Source organism: Stegodyphus dumicola, chromosome 2 (assembly GCF_044657685.1).
Source record: "Stegodyphus dumicola isolate Sdum_Otavi_A_Nest chromosome 2, ASM4465768v1".
Lineage (NCBI taxonomy): Eukaryota > Metazoa > Arthropoda > Arachnida > Araneae > Eresidae > Stegodyphus > Stegodyphus dumicola.
The window spans coordinates 23757509-23778629 of NC_140769.1; the positions used below are offsets into that span (position 1 = coordinate 23757509).

General features: G+C 33.8%; 1 protein-coding gene across 2 annotated transcripts in view; it reads right to left on the bottom strand.

The window, feature by feature from the left end:
• LOC118197433 (glutamate receptor ionotropic, kainate 2-like) overlaps positions 1 to 21121 on the bottom strand; it is a 482153-nt gene that overhangs the window by 53987 nt on the left and 407045 nt on the right. For both annotated transcript variants that reach the window (XM_085810529.1, XM_085810530.1), the window contains 4 exons: positions 17561 to 17614; positions 17305 to 17469; positions 10208 to 10360; positions 7100 to 7204 (listed from right to left, as the gene is read on the bottom strand). In XM_085810529.1, coding sequence (XP_085666655.1) covers positions 7100 to 7204; positions 10208 to 10360; positions 17305 to 17469; positions 17561 to 17614 — 477 coding nt within the window. The remainder of the gene's footprint in view (positions 1 to 7099; positions 7205 to 10207; positions 10361 to 17304; positions 17470 to 17560; positions 17615 to 21121) is intronic.

Sequence of the window (21121 nt, forward strand, 5' to 3'; positions counted from 1 at the left end):
ATAAGAAAGTATGGGACGCAAAAGGGTCTTGTAAATGAGCAACTTATTATCAATAGAGAGAACGGAGTTCCGGCTAATTAAGGGGGTAAGTGTTCGTTTACGAGCACGGAACTTGGCTATAAGTTGTGTAATGTGTGGGGTCCATGTGAGTCGCCTATCTAAAGTGATGCCTAGGTATCTGGCTTGCCTAGTCCACTGTACAGGGGTGTTATACATGAGGATAGAGTCCTCCAAGTCGATGTGTACTTTTTTCGTAAACTAGATCGCCTCCGACTTGTCTACGTTGATTTTGAATTTCCAGGCAGTAAGCCAGGACTCGAGTGTGTGGATGTGAGATTGGAGTGCTTGTATAACTGGACCAGGAGATGCATTTTTTGAGAGTATTGCCGTGTCGTCAGCATACATAGCCAGGGTGGTGTGTGGTGTTTGTGGGATGTCGTTCGTGTATATATTATAGTAGATGGGCCCAAGGAGGCTCCCTTGTGGGACCCCAGCCCTGATAGCCCGTGAGGTTGAGTATGTGTTCCGCCACTACTAAGGCCAGAAGTGGTGGTCATTTTATTACGGAGGTTCCTAACAAGCAGCCACTGTTAGCTCCTATGAGGGGACAGAGTATTTACATCTATGCCTTCTTCGGTACCCTTCGGTATCTCAGTCGGCTCCTTAACCACTATACTGTCTGATCGGCTACGATTTGGTAGAAGTAAAAATACGGACACCGAATATCTGCCTTGTACAGCCTATTAAATTATACCTTTTTTGCTGCACTTCATTTAAATTTATTTCTTGAGTTATTCTAACTTAAATTAGAAAACAAAAATACCAAATCGACAAAACGTTCTTCCAGCTTAACAGTTTTGTAATTCAAGAACATTATTATCTTAGTTAGTTAGTTAACCGATCCCTCAAGTTAAGTTGAAAATTACATAAAAAAATATCAGATTTTGGAATTAAACATCCCGTTCAAATTTTATCGCACGGGAGTTAAATTTAGGAGTCTTTAAGTCTCATTTTTCACCACAGAATTCATTTATAACACATTCGATATATTCACATGAAAGAATTACAAAGGTGTGTAGAGTATTGTGAAAGTAATTATTATTTTTTTTTCTAATGGCAGATTGTGAGCAAATATAGTTTAGTAACAGAGTACATTAAACTATACTAAGGCCAGATGTGGTGGCTTCTTTATTATGGAGACACCTAATAGATGGACCACCATTGCCTCCTATGAAGGGACGGACACTTACAATCATGCCTTCTCCGGGATTCGAACCCATGCTTTTCGGTATGCATTCAGGCTTCCCTAACCACTATACAGTCTGGGCGGCTTCTGAAATTCATTTTCAAAACTGTTAAATCGTCAAGCAAAACTTTATCTAAAAAACTTATCTGCTAACACATATATTTGGATTACAATCAGTTAAGCCTAATTACTGCAAATTTAGATAGCTCCATTGATGTGAATTATGTGAACATTTAGACAGTCTTCTTGAAGCTGTAGATACAGGAAACTACGATTATTCAAGGCAGGCTGTCACTTGCTTTCTTGCCATGCCAAAAGTAAACTTAAAATAATAAATATTAAACCACCATTTTGTTAAAAAATACAGCTTTAAATTGTTAGCTACTACATAACCTTATCTATAAATTTAACATTAATATTCTACAATTATATTTTACACTTACAGCAACATATCACATATTTTATTTCGAAGCAACTATACAAATACCTTCTATAACGAAATGAAAGAAAAAATAAAATTTCCTATTTTATCAGGGAAAGTGCTCTGAAAGAATGCATATCGATTTCGGGAACTGAAACACCCTTTCATCCACTGAAATTTTCGTCTGTAGCATATATATCAAAAGCTTTAACAAGAAAGTTTACGCATGATCCTTTGATATGTCTCACGCCTAAAACATGATTTAAGACTTAAAAATATATATAATTAATAATATGAAATTAGTAGCAATGGACAGGCTTGCATTGTAGAACCAACATGAATAAGGAAGCAATTTATATCATTAAAAGAAGTATAATGAATTAATAAAGAAATTTCACAGCAGAAACAGAAAAAAAGCATAATTTATCTTCTTTTACATTTTTATTTTCTTTGTAAGAAAAGCACAGTATCCAAGTCCAAACCTAATCTCGAACCATTTTATAAACGTTTATTAACAGATATATATAAATTACAGGATATCTGAAATTCGTATTATTGTTATACTGTTATGGCCAAAGAAATAGAAACACCTTTTATTTTTTGCATACTTTAGAGTTAGTCTGCTTAACGTCTTTAACTCGTGGTTAAAGTCAATTATTTGGACACCAATGGTAAAGTTTATTGATTCTGAAAGCATCATCACCGACACCGATTATTACGATGTTTCCGTGTCACATTTTTCCTCCAAACTATCTTAAAAATACAGTGGAAAAAACAGAAAATAAAAATACCTGAAAGATTTCAGATTTTAAATTACGCACAAAGGGGAGTTTTTAACGTTTTGTGTGTTATTTGTATTTATTAAATACCATGTTCTTCGCATTTAAACCACATAAAATTCAATTCAACAGCAATATCACATATTTAAAAACATCATATCTTTAGAATTTCTGCTAGACAATCTCGCGCGCTGAGATAATTTTTTTGGTTAAATGTTGCCATTACTCGCTTTGAAATCGTCGAGCATGTTAATCAAAAATTCGTTAAAGTTTTACAAAATAAGAAATAGCTAATAAAACAAATTCAAAATTCGGGCTTCCAGGTTCCGATGTTCGGGTGGAGAATTACGTTATTCAAAATACGATGGCTCTACGTACTGTCATTTTTTATTTAATTTCTTTAAATTTAATATAACGCGATAATATTTGGTGGCAACAATTTGAAAAGTGAAACAGCAAAAAGGCTGTTCGGACACTAATAGTCCTTCCGGGCTACCACTCCTTTGGGCTAAAAATACAAGTACCTAGTTATTCAGAGCAAAAGGCTTTATTTATTAGCCGAAAAGCGACGTTAGTCACAGTTGGGTATTAGTTTCGAAATAACATTTTTCATTGAATGACTATAAATAGAGTACCACTTTTCAAATTGCTGCCACTAAATATTATCGCCCTTATATATGTATATTATTATATTTAAAGAAATTGAATAATGAAAAACCTGTATATATGTATGTATGTTTCTCGCATTGTGATAAAACAACGGTATCTAGAGCCATAAACGTCTCCACCCGAATGTGGGCTTCAAGAAGACTTAATTTGGAATTTCTTTTATTATCGATTTCGTATTTTGTAATACGAGTTTTTGATTAACAAACTCAACGATTTCAAACCGAGCAATGACGACACTGTACGGAAAAAGAAGCATTTTAATCTTCAACGTGCAAGACTGTGTATCGGGAAATCTAAAGATATGCTCATTTTAAAATTATTTTGCGATATTACTGTTGAATTAAATTTTATGTTTTAATTGCGAAGAACATGATATTTAATAAATAATGGTAACACACAAAACGTTAAAAACGCTCTTTTAGGCATAATGTAAAATCTGAAAGCTTTGAGATTTTATTTATTTATTTATTTATTTATTTATTTATTTTGCAAAATTAGACTTCTTTATTAAGTTACAAAAGCATTGTTTTCAAAAATTGCATTACTATTTCTGTTGGGCATGAAGTCGCCGAATGTTTGATTTTATTCAACAAGTATAGAATAATATGCTTGCGGTACACAATTCTACCAAATGCACCTAATATGAAAGGTGATTTGCTCTTTATGTTATCCTTTATTTCATTCCATCAATTAATAATGGTCTTATGTCCGCTGATCAAGGGTGCTATTGTGAAACAACAGTCATTTTCGAACCAGCTCTTTCTCAGCGTTGCTGCTAGAACCATTTCGTCAGAGGTTGAAGTAGCATAGCTTTTCAACAACTTCGAATCTGAGCATTTCAAATCATATTTTTGTTATCGTTATTCTAGTGGTTTTAACGCTTCTGCCCTTGGTAAAATCTGAAATAGTAAGTTTTGATTCTGGTGATTTCTTCTGAGAGTATAAACCAGTAGCTCTTCAGCCCGTTGACAATCATATAATTGTTTAATTAGATAAAAGGTGCATTAGCACCACGTCCTGGGGACGAAAAAAATGTTTTTTACAAGATGGCAAGACAGGAGAATCATTTCAGAATCATTGTAGATCATGCATTGGAGATCAGTTAAGATGCAATCTTATTTGAGTAGGTGCATGGCATATCTGCTGACAGTTTTAAAAGCTAGCTACGTGAGAGTCGAAATGCTACATGACGTGAAGTCTCATTCTTATTGGCCCTTGCCGTTGCAAGGAGAACATTACTTTAAAAAACACCAATTTGCACTAAATTCCTTATTATTTGAATAAATGACGTTTTAAGCTATATTAGCAATTTATAAACTTTCTTTGCCTTTTTTTTTTCTGTAAATGTATTAATATAACTTTAGCATTTTTAGTCGAGTATTTGAACTTATAAATTTATTTTTGCATGAAAGTTGGTGTGAGGTCACGTGTCTTCTATTAGCCAATGGACTGCATTTTAAGTTGCATTTTAGGTTAGCGGAACGTTTAATGAGTATGGTAAACACCACATTAAATTTTTACACTTTACACTTGAAATAAGTAATTTTTTTCACAAAGTTCAAAAGGCTTTGCCAAATCAAGTCCATAAATGAGAAACTAAGTCCGTGGCTTTACAATTTATACACACAATTTATACATTTACATAAAACTTTGTTAAATATTGAATGAAAATCTTGGTTATATATGAAGTTAAATAAATATTTACAATATGCCCATCATCACCACCGTGGGTTATGGTGGATCGAACGTGAGCATTTTACCACATTCTCCTCAGCGGGATCGTAAGTTTTTAAATTTTTTATTGTAGTATAAGGTGAGTTTTGCGTATTCGTAAAGAAATTATGAGCCGTAGTAAGAATTTGTTCCCGAACTGGGAGAATCTTGAGATCTTGATATAGCTGAGAATTTCGAATAAACCACGGTGCATCTGTGATAGTTCGAAGTATCTTATTCTGTAATACGTTCATTTTATGTCTGTCAGTTTTTGTAGCAGTGGCCCATGCCGAGATTGCGTAAAGTAAGATCTGACGAATAAGTGTAACATACAGGCTGTGTTTTATCTTCAAATTCAATTTGGATTTTCGTCCTAATAAAGGATATAATGCCATGTAGGCCGCCTTTGCTTTGTTTGTAGCTGTAACTACATGCTCGTGAAATGAGAAATTCCGCCCTTGGTAACAGTGTGTTCCTTAAGATATTCACATATATCTCCTTAATCATGATACTATCTCTACGAAAATCTGGGATCATGCCATATCACCAAAAACAAAACATACGATTGTTACCTCCACCTTAAACAATGTTTCTTGTTTATTTTTGTTCACATGTATGGCCTTGAGTTCGGTGAATAAACTGTTTCTTAGCCTTTTTTTTTTTTTTTTTCCTCCAGTATGCATTTTCTTAAAAACGAAACGTGCCTTGGACATAGAAAAAACAACTTTTCGTTCATCAGTGCGTGTCAAATTGCTCTGTCACTACATTAAGAACAGTTTCTCTTTGAAGCACTCTGGCGAACAAAAATGATTTCTTTCTTGATTTCTAACGCATTCTTTTCTCTCTTGAAGTTGTTTGAAGGGGACCATCCTTTTGTTCAAGCCTATCTTTTTGCATGAATTGCTGTAAAAACTTTCTTTTAGCAATACTCAACCACTTTGATAAAAGTTTCTGTTTGAAAATCCATTTCTGGAAGTGTTAAAATTGTTTGTAACTTTGCAGTTATGCAATGTTTGTCTACATAATTTTTTAAATAATTCACGAAAGAATAGCAACCGTTTGATGAAACATTTCAGAGGAAAACAGTTAGAATGATACATTTTATAAGCCAGTTATTTCTTTAAAAAAGTGATGAATGTTATTTCTTGTTTAGGTGTTACAAATTTTGAGATATTTCAGAGAAAGTGATTGTTGCGTGTTTACGGGTTCGTAATAGATTGAATGTACACAGTTCCGATGACAGATTAATAAAATTTCAAAGTTCTGGAATTTTCCACAGAAGGTTTTCACAGGATTGCAGAGTACAATCAGTAGTTACACTTCAAACTACTAAGGACGTCAAACACAACGCAATATAAAGCGAATTTAAAGAGAACGGAGATAATGTCAGTTCACGCTAAACTAATCTCACAAGAACAATACTTCAACTACTACTGAGAGGAGCTCTCTCTCCGATCTTAAATCGTTTCCCTCCGGCCACCGAGATATTTTTAGTACTTTCTGCTTCTCGAAATTACTGGAAAGCAATATGAGCATCGAATTACGGTTTCAGCTAATACAGTGATCAATTACATTCACTCAATTACAATACCTATTACGGAGATACAGGGATGCAAAATGCCTTCAAATGGCCGCCGAATGTGGTAACAAAATAAGTCGCCAAAACTGCTTTCAAATTACCGAAATTATCTCGACAAATTACCGAGGTACCCATTTACTCAATGTTAAATGGATTTGCCCCTGTATTCTTACTTTACCGGGATAGATTTTCTCTTTAGATATTTCATGTTACATTACGCAGCGAAATACGACGATTTTACATTTAATTGCTCTAAAATCAACTACCTATGTGCACTATTATGATACTGAAGCACGCCAATATTCGACAATGATATAGAACTCTACATCATTTAGGTCCAAAGAACACATATTAACCGTAAATTAAAAAAACTACAATGATATTTTTCTGGAACCTAATTTGTGCAGGAACAAAAATAAACTGTAAAATATACCTACGTTAAATAGTAATAAAAATTAAAGCAGCTAAATTTTAAGTAATGTGCATTTAAACATAAATAAAGTATACATTTAAAACACCATACTATATAAAAATAATTTGACATTTAGAAAAACAGGATACAAAAAATAGAGTGAAAATATTGAAATAACAACAGAATGTTTTCACATTCATTTCGTATTTTAAATTTATTTTGCTACGTAAAACAATGTTACAAATGGTATGTATGATCAAATATAATTAACTACACTTACCTTCATTATACCTTTATTAGTTATTTTCACCATATCAATTGAGAAGGCTGTTCGTCGTCCTTGCTTATCGATTTTGATATAGCCACTGGCACCTTCGAAAGGATGCTATTAATGTGAAAAAGTAACAAAATCAAGCATTCAAATGAGGTACCGAAGATTAATTGCATATTAAAAGAGACTTTGCTTATAGCTTCGGCTCATATTATTATACACATGTGGGGTTTTATATTAAACTCACCTATCATGTATCCGTTATTATCTTTAAAAAAAGAAATTCTTTAAAGACAAAACCATTTTCTAGTTTAATTTGAATTACTTAATTCCGATATTTATGGATGTCTCCCAACCGGGATAGTGGTTAGTGACTTTGACTGCGTATCGAAGGCCCCGGCTTCGAATCCCGGAGAGGGCATCGTTATTTGTAAATGTATAATGTGTGTGGGGTATGGAAGCACTATTGTAGACTCTATGCTTAATCAATGCATGGGATAATTTAATAACTTAAATGACAATTACAGAATGGATTAAACATATTTTAATTCACGTAATAAAAGAGGACGCTAGGGTTACACCATTAAAGCAAATTCACATTCTTCTTCTTGACAATCTAGAAAAACTAAACTCCGCAACAAAAAAGATAATATTATGCGTAAAAAGAGCTGTTACATCACGAAGCTGGATAACGAATCTCCAACGATATTGTCTATTCTGCCAGTGTGACGTACAGCTTTTGAAAACCTTGAGATATATTGTAAATGATACACCTGCCTAGGTCAGGCCTTCTCGTTTTCCAGACCAAAAGCAAACATCAAAGGTTTATGGGCAGTGTAAATTGTAAACTATCATCCTTCTAGGATATACTTGAATTATTTGATCGAGGGCACTTTAAACATGCGGCGAGCCCAAAGTCCTCTTGAGCAGTTCGTGATAGGGAAAGAGGAATGCAAGACCCTAGGACCAGTTCCCCCGAGGAGACTTTCCTTCAAAAACTACGAACAAAACTGAGCAAAGTTCCAATGTCCGTTTTCTGGCGCACAAGGCTCTTGGCTGCAATCTTGCACCCTTGTTACGATGAATCCTGTGTGTTTGCTCTGCTGCCAGAGAAGCAAGATTAGTTACAATAATTATCACAGTCAATGAACTTCTAACCATTAACTTAATAACTACCTTCACCCCCAGTGAGATTCTAATTTCATGAACTCTTCACTTCTGAATTTTTTTGGGCCGCTTAAGAATTACACATAAAGATTTTTATATCGAAAACAAATTTAAAAACCATTTTCCTAATTCTCGAATATAAACCCATTGCTGTTTCCAACTATTTATAACGACATTAGTTTTATTTGAAGCGAAAGACATAAAAAGTGAGCAACGCCCTTGCCGGGAATCGAAACTGGACACCTCAAATATGCGCCGAGTGTGCTACCGTTATACCACGAAAGCATGCAGAAAGGAGGGAGAAAGCACCTTACATACTCCTCCCTTTAAAGAGCAACTGGGTATTTAGGGGACCCAATCTCCAAATCCTGATCGTGGAGAATTATCCTTCACCGCTTTTTAATTCGGGCGCCACTGTCGTTCATTAGGCTATTTAGAGGCAGGAGACATGAAAATTGAGAATGCCGTTGCTGGGACTCGAACAAAGACCTCTCGAATACGTGCCGAGTGTGACGAAGGCATGAAGGCCACGAAGGAGAAAATAACTTATAATATATATTCAGGTATAATATATTTAAGAACTTTATGAATGTGTGAGAGATCGTGATGATCGGAAAAAAAAATTAATTACTGAATGTTTCAATTACATTCAATAATTAACATAGGTAAATTACTATCAGTTCAAATTGCATCCAATTGCATTTTGCATAAGAAAAGAAGGATTGAAAAATTAAAATAGAACACAGCATTGTATTTTACTTTTTTAATGATCATAATGAAAATAATGAATATTTTCTTTGGTAATATTTTAAAAATCATTACATGCTTAAGAATGCATTTATTTATTTTTTCTGTTTAAGAATAACCTTCAACAAAATAGATAATTACTTCTTCCAGGGAAATGGCAATAACGAAATAAAAGTTCGAATAATGTATGTAGGATAGCTAAGTAATTTTCCTGATAGCAATGAGTTTTTATACATGATGAGAATCAATTTTTATGGTAATACTTTAATGTTATTATTCATCCTTTTAATAATAGCTTAATGATATTTTTCATGCATTTAAGAACGAATGACTTTTCAAAATTTTAATTGTCATCTCTTTGTCTGATTATGGACATTATGTTTTTACAATAGCCTATTACAAAATAAATGCTTTTTTTCTAAATTGCTTATAACAATCAGGCATTGTATATTTGTTTAAAATTTTAAACGTAGAAAATCTCCACTTCGTCTAATGAAAATGCAAAAGGGGAATAAAAAGAAAGTTATTATATTTTAACAAAGGAAATAAAAATAAATAAAACTATTATTTCACTTCAAAAAATGCAATGGTATTCCATTAAATTTTAATCTTAGAATGAAAACGAAGAGTTTTCATATGAAGTATTTCTTTATGTTTCTACAGTAAAATCGAAAATAATTAGAACATATAATTGCGTTCATATTTATAAAGTTATATTGAAATAAAAAAATAAATTTAATAATATAATCTTTTATGTTATAAATGATTTCATAACTTCGACCTGATTTGAGAAAAATGTGCTTTTAAATGAATTTTTTTTTTTCTTTCAAACTGAATAACATGGACATTCTCATACATACTGCATACTTGCAATAACTGGAAATCTATATAAAGATTTATGTTTCTTATAAAGCAACAGATCGTAATTATTTTAGTTTTACAGCTAAGAATGACAGACCAATTACACACAAAATTAAAATTATATCATTATAGCTAATTTTGTTCCCTTATTACTATTATAAAATAACTAGATCATTGATTACAAAATAATGCTTTCAGTTTCGCCGAAATTTTGTAATTTCTATTTTAAAATCTTTGGTTTCCGGAATAAATTTCATTTTTATTTTATTCGTATAACAGACAAACAAAATATAAAGATAGTTTTAAAAATATACCATGAACGTTTTCTAGGAGTTTAGTTACCATTTGCATGTGATAAATAGTAGCATTTCCGTGACTTGAAACTGCAGATTCATCACAATACATAGATCTCAAATCAAGCTGTCGCGTCCTCTCCAGCTCACGTAGAGATTTTGCCAACATTGTTACAGCATCGTACACAAGGGCGGCTTCTGTCTAAATAAACGAATCATAAATAGGATATTAAAATTTTATTAAACACATTTTGAGTTAGTATCTTAGTTAATGAAAAACGAAAATGTAATAAAAAATTGCGAGATTATACACATCAATCTAAATAAATTTTAGGAATTTTATTATTTCAGTTAATCAATTCTCGTAATATTCTAGGAAATGTCCCTGTAGAGCACTTTCTAAGGGAAGAAATTAAGTCCTATTCATATTACGACCGGAAAACATTTCGAAAGGTTTCGTACAACCAGCATTTTTATCAAGATTTGAACCCAGATTGAATTACCGCTCTTTAGCTATCTTTAGCATCTCAACCGTTGATTGCAGTGGCCAACAAAGACAAAAATTTAAAAAATTAAATAGATGCGGAATGCTAATAAACAACTCCAAACTTGCTTATTTCAGAAATCTTCAAAACATATTCTCAAACTACACACAAAACTAATTTGGACATGCCGGTTGGACACGCTATTAAGTATAGTCTCGATAGCTCGACTCTATAGTCTCGATAGATCGACTCTGTAGTGTCGATAGCTTACAAATTCCATTCTTTTGTTTTATTTTAAGATTTTAAATAAAACGAGAATTCAAACCTGAATCTTCCTTTGATATGTCTAAGTCGGGTTGCATATTGGAGTGATCAGATCGAAGCTATTAACATTCACATATGTATTTGCTTAAATTTTACTTGATCCTTAGTTGTATGTTTTATCTTACAACTAAGGCCATACTAGGTATCTGCTTTTTGGAAGAAAAATGTGTTTTTACTTGTGCTCATATTATAAAAGAGAAATCTAAAATGATTCCCTGAAGGCGATTTCTGTACCTCGAAAATCATTGTAGCAAACAAATCACATAAATTTAAACATGCGGTTTTCAGGTACATTCATGAATATAAATTTCATTTCTAAGGAACCAAACGTACATCAAGCGAAAAGAAAACAATTGCGCTCTCTGAAGTAAGCATTCATTACATAACAATCAATGGTCATTTGAATATTCTGTATGCAAATATAAAAAGAATTAAAAGACAAACGTAAAGGGGTAGCCCACCGAAAACAAAAGTGACGGACTGCTCAGAGCTAGGGAATTTGTGTATTAGCAGATTTCAGGTACATTAAAGTATGCTTAGATGATCATGCAACGATGCTTAAATTGGCTAATTGGTATAGTACAAGATATGTATACCACAGCGGATCTAGCCATAATACAAGCTGTTCAGAGAAGCTGAGAGATTCCATGTCATTTGTCCGATACAGCCCGAAATGTTCAGTCGCGATCGTCAAATTTTGGTTGGAGATAAAGGGCATTTCAACGATACTTGTTCCAGTGGCCATGGACAGTATAATAAAGTGGCACTCGCTTATAGAACGCAACATTCTGTTGTGTTCTACGGGCTCGTGGATTTGGAGTGATTGACACTCCAACTCTTAACGAAGAATCAAAACACAATATTCGCCAAATTACAGACGACAGTTCCAAAGGCACGTTCACAGTCGTCGAAAAGCTACGATAAACACTCTGAAACAATCAGCAACAGAACCTTCAGGCTATAACGGTGACACGGCAAAGCACCAAAGTTCAGCTCTCAACTCGGTCGATCGCTGTCAAGCTAATCTCCGAACTCAAAACTCTACTATTCTAACTGAACTCAAGATACTCCTCTCTCCGCATACAAGCAGAGTATATATATAGGTAAAGCTACTTTCAATAACATTCCCGAATAAAACTGCTAAGAATGCGTTATCGCTCGTCGACAAATGAGGGACTTTGCGCCCAATCGCGCATCCCTGTTTTTCCCTATCACTTCCTGGAAACACTAACCCCGTTTTGCTGGTAAACTATCTTACCGCAGCTGGGCATTTCGCAACAATACGCTCATAGAATATAAAGACAGCACACTTGCAATAAGGAAGAATCAGCAGCACTCACGGAAATCTCTACCAGTTTGAGCATGTGCTTAATTTACAGCCGTAACGGCTAATTGGAGGCCTGCGAAACATAACCATTTCGCTGATCTACATTTATTAATGGGCGTGAGTTATCCTTATTTCATCATAAAATGAAAATACACTTAATGTTTCAAATCAAAGTGTATTTCATATTTTACGAAATATAAATACCATTCGCATTCCGCAGTAAAACCGAAGACTGGATATAATTATAAATGGGTGAAAACATTTTCATATATTTCGCAGAAAACATCAAAGGCGACTCAGGTCGGTACTGAGTGATATCTTGTGTTTAATTTTTATCGCATTTGGCGCCCCGTACAGAACACAGCTGTAGGCGATTATTTGTATACAGGGTGAGTCTCTAAACTGGGCAAAACTTTAGGGGTTGATAGAAGGCAGCTATATGAGAAATATTCGTCATAGAATGTATAGTTGGAACGCAAAACAGCGAGCCGCTAGGTGACATTGTAAGTAGTATAAAAAGGATCAGTTCTTGGACCCAAACGGCATTTTCTACCATGGATAACAGAGAGGATGGCTATTTATACGAACCACAAAATTTCCAGGGCGATGGATTGGTCGAATTGGTTCCATAGCTTGACCACGAACATCACGGGATCTCTCATGTTTGGACTTTTTCCTGTGAGGCCATATGAAACCAATATGGATCTAGTCGCTAGAATCGCTGTTGTTACCAGCGATACTCGGGAAATTCCTACTGTCTTCGCAAATGTGCGTTAGTCCCTATCACGCAGGTGTGATGAGCTGGAAGGTCTTTTGAACAATTTCTTCGAGAATGTACATCAATTACATTAAGAAATGTTTTCTAAAGTATCTCCTCTCATACTTGCGTTAGTTCTTTAAGTGTGACAGTGGAAAACTGACCTTCTCACCGCTTGCGTTCAGACCATATATTCTATGTCAAATATTGCTTGTATAGCTGCCTTCTATCACTTCCTAAAGTTTCGCCAGCTTGTTCTGATTTACCCTGTAATAGTACGCACCACTTGTTAATTCAGCACTAATACCTGATGTGTAAAAATTAATTCATTATCCAGTTTTGAGGAAAATAATTTTGGAAGCGTACAGTGCTTATGTTTCTGCTCATATATTCAAACTGAGCATACACGCTCAAGAAAAAAGGATGCAAACTCTGAAAAATTATTTCAGCACCAATAAGTTAAAATACGTGTTGTATTCAAAGCAGGGTCCTAAAGCTTGGATACAATGACTTCAGCACTGTATTCATAAGAACAGTTTTTGAAAAGCCTTATAACAGTGCTTCTCAACCGTTTTCGGCCGCGGACCGGTGGTTCCCCCCCCCAAAAAAAAACTTATAAATCATCGCATATAAAAACAGCTGACCAGCGACCGCCCGCTGGTCAAGTAAATTCAAAATTCCTGACCTATCATACTAGAAGTGCCGCCTATCAGTCTTTTCTCGTAGCTTTTCCTTTGTTCATGTATCAAAAGCTGAAATAATCGGAATTCATAAACATATTTGAATTTAGGTAAAATCATCGTTGTTATTTGCTTAACATCTGTTTTCTTGTTAAAAAACATTTAAAGAAGTTCGTCCTATTTATTAGACTAAAAATATAATTGCCATGATACAACGAACTTAAAAAAATAATAACGCTTAAAAAAAAAAAAAAAAAAAAAAAAAAAAACCTAATGTGTATTATTTAATTACCCGCAAATACACGTTCGTGGCCCCACGATAGATACCCTGATACTAATAAACATAGATTAAACAGATAGCAACGGACATGCTGAAAAAGCTTGAGCTAATGCATTGCGCAATATGCATGATGGCATACACAATTGTCAGATTTTAATATTTTTCTGTTGTAAACGACGGAACATGTATTGTTGAAATACCTGTGATTTTGGAAAGGACCGACGAATTAGCGTGTGCAGACCGCCACCCGGGTGGATCAGAAACGCTGCCTTAGAGAAAATCTCTCACAGCTACTTGCGCGCTATTATTCCAAAACTATGCAATTTACGGCCTAATGTGAGCTTCGGAAACGCAACAAAATGCTCGATGTCGAGCTCGAACTGTGCGACTGATCATTTCTTCGGGCCAAAAAATATTTTCATTTGGTAGCAATGCTTAATTAGCTTTAGCATTTTGGAGAAAATATGTGTCTGTGATCTCACGGTAATGCAAATCAGATGTCGGCAGGCTTCCATATTATATCATCTCTAAAATGCCAGTTATAATTCACCACAAACGTTATATTTTCCTTATTTTCTGAACTTCCGTACGCTACTAGTACTCAAAACGTTGCTCGTTATCCACGATATGTCTCTTATTTAAATGCCATATACCACGGGTACAATTATTCTTTCGATAAAATCTCATCCTCGCAGGTATTTTAATTATGACGGTAGCGAATTTACGTAACTTGACGTAGACTTTTGTCACGCACCATGTTGTAACCGTGGTACTGAAACACATTTCCTTTTTGCTTAGCGATTCGAAAGCTGTTAAGTCGTGCAAGATGAGTTTCAAACTGCTCGACACGATTCGCATGAAATTCCATAAATGTAAGCTTGCATTTCTCATTAGCTGCCCTGCTGCACGGACTCACCCCTGACCTTTTTAGTGACCCGTCACTAATATCGTTTCTTTTAGGACATACACTGCAAAATTAATTACTTTACCCCTAGGATCCATATAATAGAATTATCTAAGACAACAGTTGAGTTAGATTATTACTTAATCTTTTTTTTAACTTACACCCAAAAGTGAGGAAATTTTATTTACTTATTTGTTTCAGTTATCGTACTTTATTTCAGAAAGCTTATCCGCTTAAATATAATTTTTAAACTTTTAAAACAAATTTAAGCGCGTTAAAACATTTTCTTGACAGTTTAAAAAATGAAATTACTTTTTAATTGCCACACCTTTCTTAATCTAACAATATAACTTATTTTTTTCTATTAAATTAAAAGACGCAATTAAGTTTACTTATGTAGACTTTAAAAAGAAAACTATCAACTTGTGTTTATTCTCACTGGACTCAAATTAATCAAAGTAATTATGTTTCATATCCTTAAAACAGAAATTTAAAAAAATTAAGTAAGATGACACTGTTAATTACACTGAATAGTAATAAAAAAATCAAAGAACCTTTTAACGCTTTATAAGAATATAATGCTGCTGTAACGCTAAAGACTGAAATGAGAAATAATATCATAAGATCGGTTTCTTTTCTCCGTTTCCAGCATGTTTTTAATCTAAAAATTGCAATTTATAATTTTGTTAATGTTTTTGCAATCATCGCATTAGTTTTCCTTTAGCGATTTTACTTATCCCTGTTCATTTTATTATCTTCATTTAATTATAATTTCTTGAAATCTTTTCTGGTTATCTAATACTTTATTCGCATCCAAAATAATTTTGAAATTTTCAGACAGAATTATCAAAGACAGAATTATCATGTTGCTCCGAACGCGAGCACTTACTGCAAACGATTCGGCAACAAAACATTTTTTTTTGCCGTTTTATTGTCAAAACATTGCTTTATAGACAGGCTTTTGCAATGATATCGAAAATATGAGCTACCAAATGATATCAAAATATTCACAACGAAAGTAAAAAATGTGCAGTAAAATGTTAGACGTGAGCCAGAAGAACTTTTAAATCGTCAGACGTAGTAACAAGACACTGTTATAGACAAATATCTGAATTTGCCAAAAATTACAAAAAAATCTGCAGAGTAATCTGACTTTGTCAATAATTATTGTTAAATTCTTCTTTGTCAGTAAACCAGCTTATAAGGCCGCAGTACTCTACTGCCAAATATCTTGTATTGCATGATTCCCCATTGCAGGACAAACTGGTATCACTGAAAGAGGCTGCGAATGTATAGAAACCATTAAGCATTTCAGTTTGGAACAAACGACGTGAAGAATGTGCAGTGCCATTGCCGGGAGTCCAACTCCAAACCTTCCGATACTAGCCGGTGGCCAAGAAGGCAAGCAGGTAGAAGAAAGAGAAACCCTACATTCTCCTACTCTTACAGGACGACTAGAAAGGCCAGGACACACTCACCAACCGCGATGGCAATGATATATCATTCAGCACACTTTCCTAGTTAGGATGCCACTTATAGAGATCATAGGGAATTTTATTTTACAGCCGAAGACTTAAAAAATGTGCATTACAACTCGCCGGAACTAACGCTCCGGAACTTCCGAATGCTAACTGGACATGCTTTCCATTCGCCATACGAGGGAACGCCAGAAGAAGGCCTTACATATGATGTACGTTAACTGTCATAAAGATGACTGCAGTAGTTTATATTTCAAGGGAACTCAAGCAAAATGGTCAAGCAGTAGTTTATTGACCATTATTGAAGTGTTCTTCGTGACACGACCATCCGATTCTCTAGACGTAAATCCCACTAAGGAAAATTATACAACGAGTTCGCAAACAATATTTCTGTTTTAAAAAATAGATGTTAAATAGCAGTCTCGTTTTCTTAAATTGCATAAAATTCCTCCTTTTGAGCACCTAAGCACTGGCTGTCTTACAAGACGAATACAATCTATCTTAGATGACCCCGCCGGAGCAATGCGAAATTAGTCACCCCTTCTGCTACTTATATCTCATTTTGTTCTATTTAAATTTTCTATTTACCTTTAATGAGGTACTTTACCTAAAACACATTTGTAGTTCGCTATAAAAAATAATGAAACTCTTATGTTATCGGAACATGTATGACGTGTGTATATGTGCATATATTTGTTTGTATATGCGCACATTTGCATACGTACGTACATGTATACATGCATAAACATGAACCCGTACATCCATACCTACATGCAAACACACGCATACATTTCTGAATCCGGTCCCGATAACAGAAGAGTACCGAAATAACTATATTTTTAAGCTATTCATTTAAGTTTCATAAGTATTCAACAGATTCATAAACTTCAAACTGAATGACTGAAACTTACCGTTATTGGCTGTTTACTGGGTACATCTTTCCCTATGGTCTGTTCCGAAAATATCCATTCCCTTAAGAATTTCTTAAAATGTTCGTTTTCTGGATTGATCAACCGAAAAGCAGTGATGTTGGTCCTACCAATGATTGTGGTATTCCAATCAACTGTGTGAGCGTCCTAAAGAACAAAAAAAGAATTTATTAAGAGAGGAAGATTAATATACCAAAAATAGAATGATAGTGTTATATGATAATGTTACAAAACTCACCAGAGATGTTAAGAAATAATTTTGATATTCTGTCATCATCTGAACCTGGCTGGCCTGTCTCGAAATATATAAGAAATTACATATATTTAAATATTATATATATATATATATATATATATATATATTTAAATCTTTACAAAATTACTTTAAACCAATTAGTTATTAAAATTCATTCTTATTTAAAAAATACCAATACATAAATAGGTCACTCAGAAATTTCTGAGCAGACAATAAGTGGCAGAAAAAAATTAAACGGTTAAATTTGAAAGTACGAAATAGTTTAACCTAGCAAACGAATTTTTGATGGCCAATTGCAAGTAGTTTACCGTAAAATAAATTTAAGGCAGAAGCGAAAATGGAGTTGACCCAAGAATATTGTCACTCTATGATTTTCTATGACTTTAAAGCGGTATTAAATCAAGAAGAATGCTTGCAACGTCTACAGTTAACATTTGGAAATAAAGCTCCTTCTCGTGCTACTGTATTCAGATGGTTTACAGAAGTTCACAGGGCTCGCAACTCTTTTCAAGATGAAGAACACACAGAAAGGCCGTAGTCAGTCGTAATCCGCATAATGTGTCTGCCATACGGAAAATGTTAATCGATGATAATCGCTGCAGTTACTAAATGATACAGAAGGAACTTAACATTGGATCAACCGCCATACATGAAATTATTCATAAGGAATTGCGTATGAATAAACTAGTTTGTCGTTGGTTTCTTCATAATTTAATTGAGCACCAAAATGAGGAACGTACCAGAATGAATAAAGAAACCCTTAAATTACTTGAACATGGTGGCAACTGCATTATTTCTAAAATGACAACTGGTAATGAAGCATTCGTACTATGTTATGACGTTCCAACACGTCAGCAAAGTAAAGTATGGGTCTTTGAAAGTGATCTCACGGCCACAATAGTGAAAACTTAACGTGCCATGCAATAAGTAATATATGCTGCTTTCTTCAGAAGTACAGGGACTGGTCAAAGTCATTAAGCTGGAAGGACAGAAGTCAGACACAGCTAATGGTACGCCACTAAGTGTCTTCCAGAAATTCTTCAAGAAGAGCATGTTCGAGGACTCATGATCCACCATGACAATGCATTTTCGCATTCAGCAAGTGAGTTTATTGCATAAAAACTCATCAAACTCGCGGAATATCCACCTATTTACACGATCTATGTGTGAATAGGTGGATATTCTGTGATAGATTATAATAAATCTTTCGGTTATGTCATAATCTAACAAAGAACTCCTTTTTACGATGTTTAAATCTCGAAGATTAGATTGATGAGGCTATAAATGTATTTTTTTCAGCCATTCCAAGAAATCATGCCTTTAGGCATTCAAGCTTTGGTAAATTAGAAACAGAAGTGTACTGATGCTGGAGGAGACTACGTTGAAAGCTCCTAAAATCTCACAGGTATAACTTTAAAAACTTAGGTGTATCTCAGAAATATCCGAATGACCTTACTATTTGCCTCACTTTAAAAATTTTTGTAACCAGAAGTATGTGAGTACGACTAAAGAAAGCCACAAACGAAAAGGCCACAAAAATAATTTTGCGGAAAGTGTGCATGGGATAGAGAAAAATGGTAAATGTTATAACAAATTTGCGTTTTGTCTTTTTAATTTCAAATAAGAGTCACATGTTCGAGCATATGTAAGTAGTTAGAATAGTTTTGAGCATAATTTCGCAGGTAAGAACTGCATTTGCAATCGGCCATGTTCCATCTGATCATTTTTCAGAATGATCGCAAGAACATGAAACAAGAGATATACGATTTTACGAAGCAGTTTTTCGATCGATTATAATAAATTCGAGAAAACCTCTGGTTATACCTGTGTCATTAAGAAAGGATGATCTTCAGATTATCCTACTCAGCAACATTAATGCAGAGAACAACGGATAAATTGGAAGCGTTACAAATGGAGAAGAGTTTGAAGCAATAATATGAATCTGATTCGCCTGTTCTTCAGACCGAAGTCCTGAACTAGTAATGGTAATTTCCAGAGGTACCGTCATTGGAAAATATTATCATCATAAGATATGGTAAAATGTATAACCATATTTCTGATTCATTTTGTATTTTACCGATGCAAATAATACTACATTTTTCGAACTTTTCTCACGTCAGGACCACTTTATAGATTAGAAAATTTTGCAGGATAATTTTCTTTCCCCCTTTCGATAGCAATTTTTTAGCATCTTTTGCTATCTGTATACTTATATTTTTGAAATGCCATTAAATAAATGTCATTTAATTTATTAAAGAATGTATATTAAGTAAGGAAAATGGAAAGAAGAAAATTTACTTTTAATAATTCAAGGCTATTCAAGGTTTTTAATAATTCAAGGCTATTAGAGTTTGGATAATCTTTAACCTTAGTAACTAAAAACTAAATATATATTTGTACTCGCATAAATGAGATGGAGAAGCCTGCCTATTATTGCAAAGCTATTTGGATGTATGCTCGTATTACAATCATAATGCTTTAAACCCATATTTTGTTGCTATTCCAAGAAAGTGGCGAATCCATATACAGAGTAATCGGTAATACGTTTTCTAAAATACCGGCCTTGAAAGAGAAAAGTTACACAATTGTGATATAAGATTTCTAGACTCTTGAGATTAGCGGCTATAATGAGGTATATGCAATTAATTTGAATTTTACTTGTTGGCTTTTTTGGAAATCTAGAAAGAGCACTGGTGGTCCATGGAGCACAGTTTGAGAAACGCTAAATTTATTTCTTTAATATGGTGTCCCTGTTCATTTTTATATTCTAGCATTATGTGGACGGTTAACACGCAGAAGGCAGAAGATGTCGAAAACAGATGGAGAACAACAAACTTTCAAATACGTTTCAAAAGGTTAATTGAATATTTAACTTTAAAATGTACTTTTCTTTCATGTCATAACGTATTGCTAAAGCAATCCCAAATAATATTTAACTATAATTTTAAATAAATATTAAAGTACACGTTTCTTGTGCATAAATGAGAACGCAGTGCCATAAACGTATTGATGCACGCAAGCATATTAAAAACATATTCTCTAAAATATTGTAAGAATATGTTGTGCCTCAATTTCCTTTTTTAACTTGACTGAGTCTTGTAAAATAGATTTCAGAAGACTTTTCAGGAAGATTTTCATCCCCTTTTATTACTTTTAACAATAAATGCTTCTAAGTTAATTTCTATTATAAACTTTAAATTATTAAATACAAATTATCCTAAATGTGCTCAATAATATTAAGATCTGGACTCCCTCAATGCGTTTTATTACTGATAAACAATTACACAAAGTGCACATTTTGTAAATATGATAATTATGCTTGCGATCATTCTCCTAATAAAGTTATCATACTTCATTATACTAATTTTTGAGCAGTTCGTTTTCCTGTTTGTTTAAAACTATTTAAACAGATAATTTTATCCATTTTGCTATGAGTATAATGTAGATTTTTAACGCCGCGACTCATACATCCCCAGATGTCCGACTATCTCTACCTTGTTCTCCAGTGTTGGAGTTCGGCAATACTATTTGTTTTCCATCATT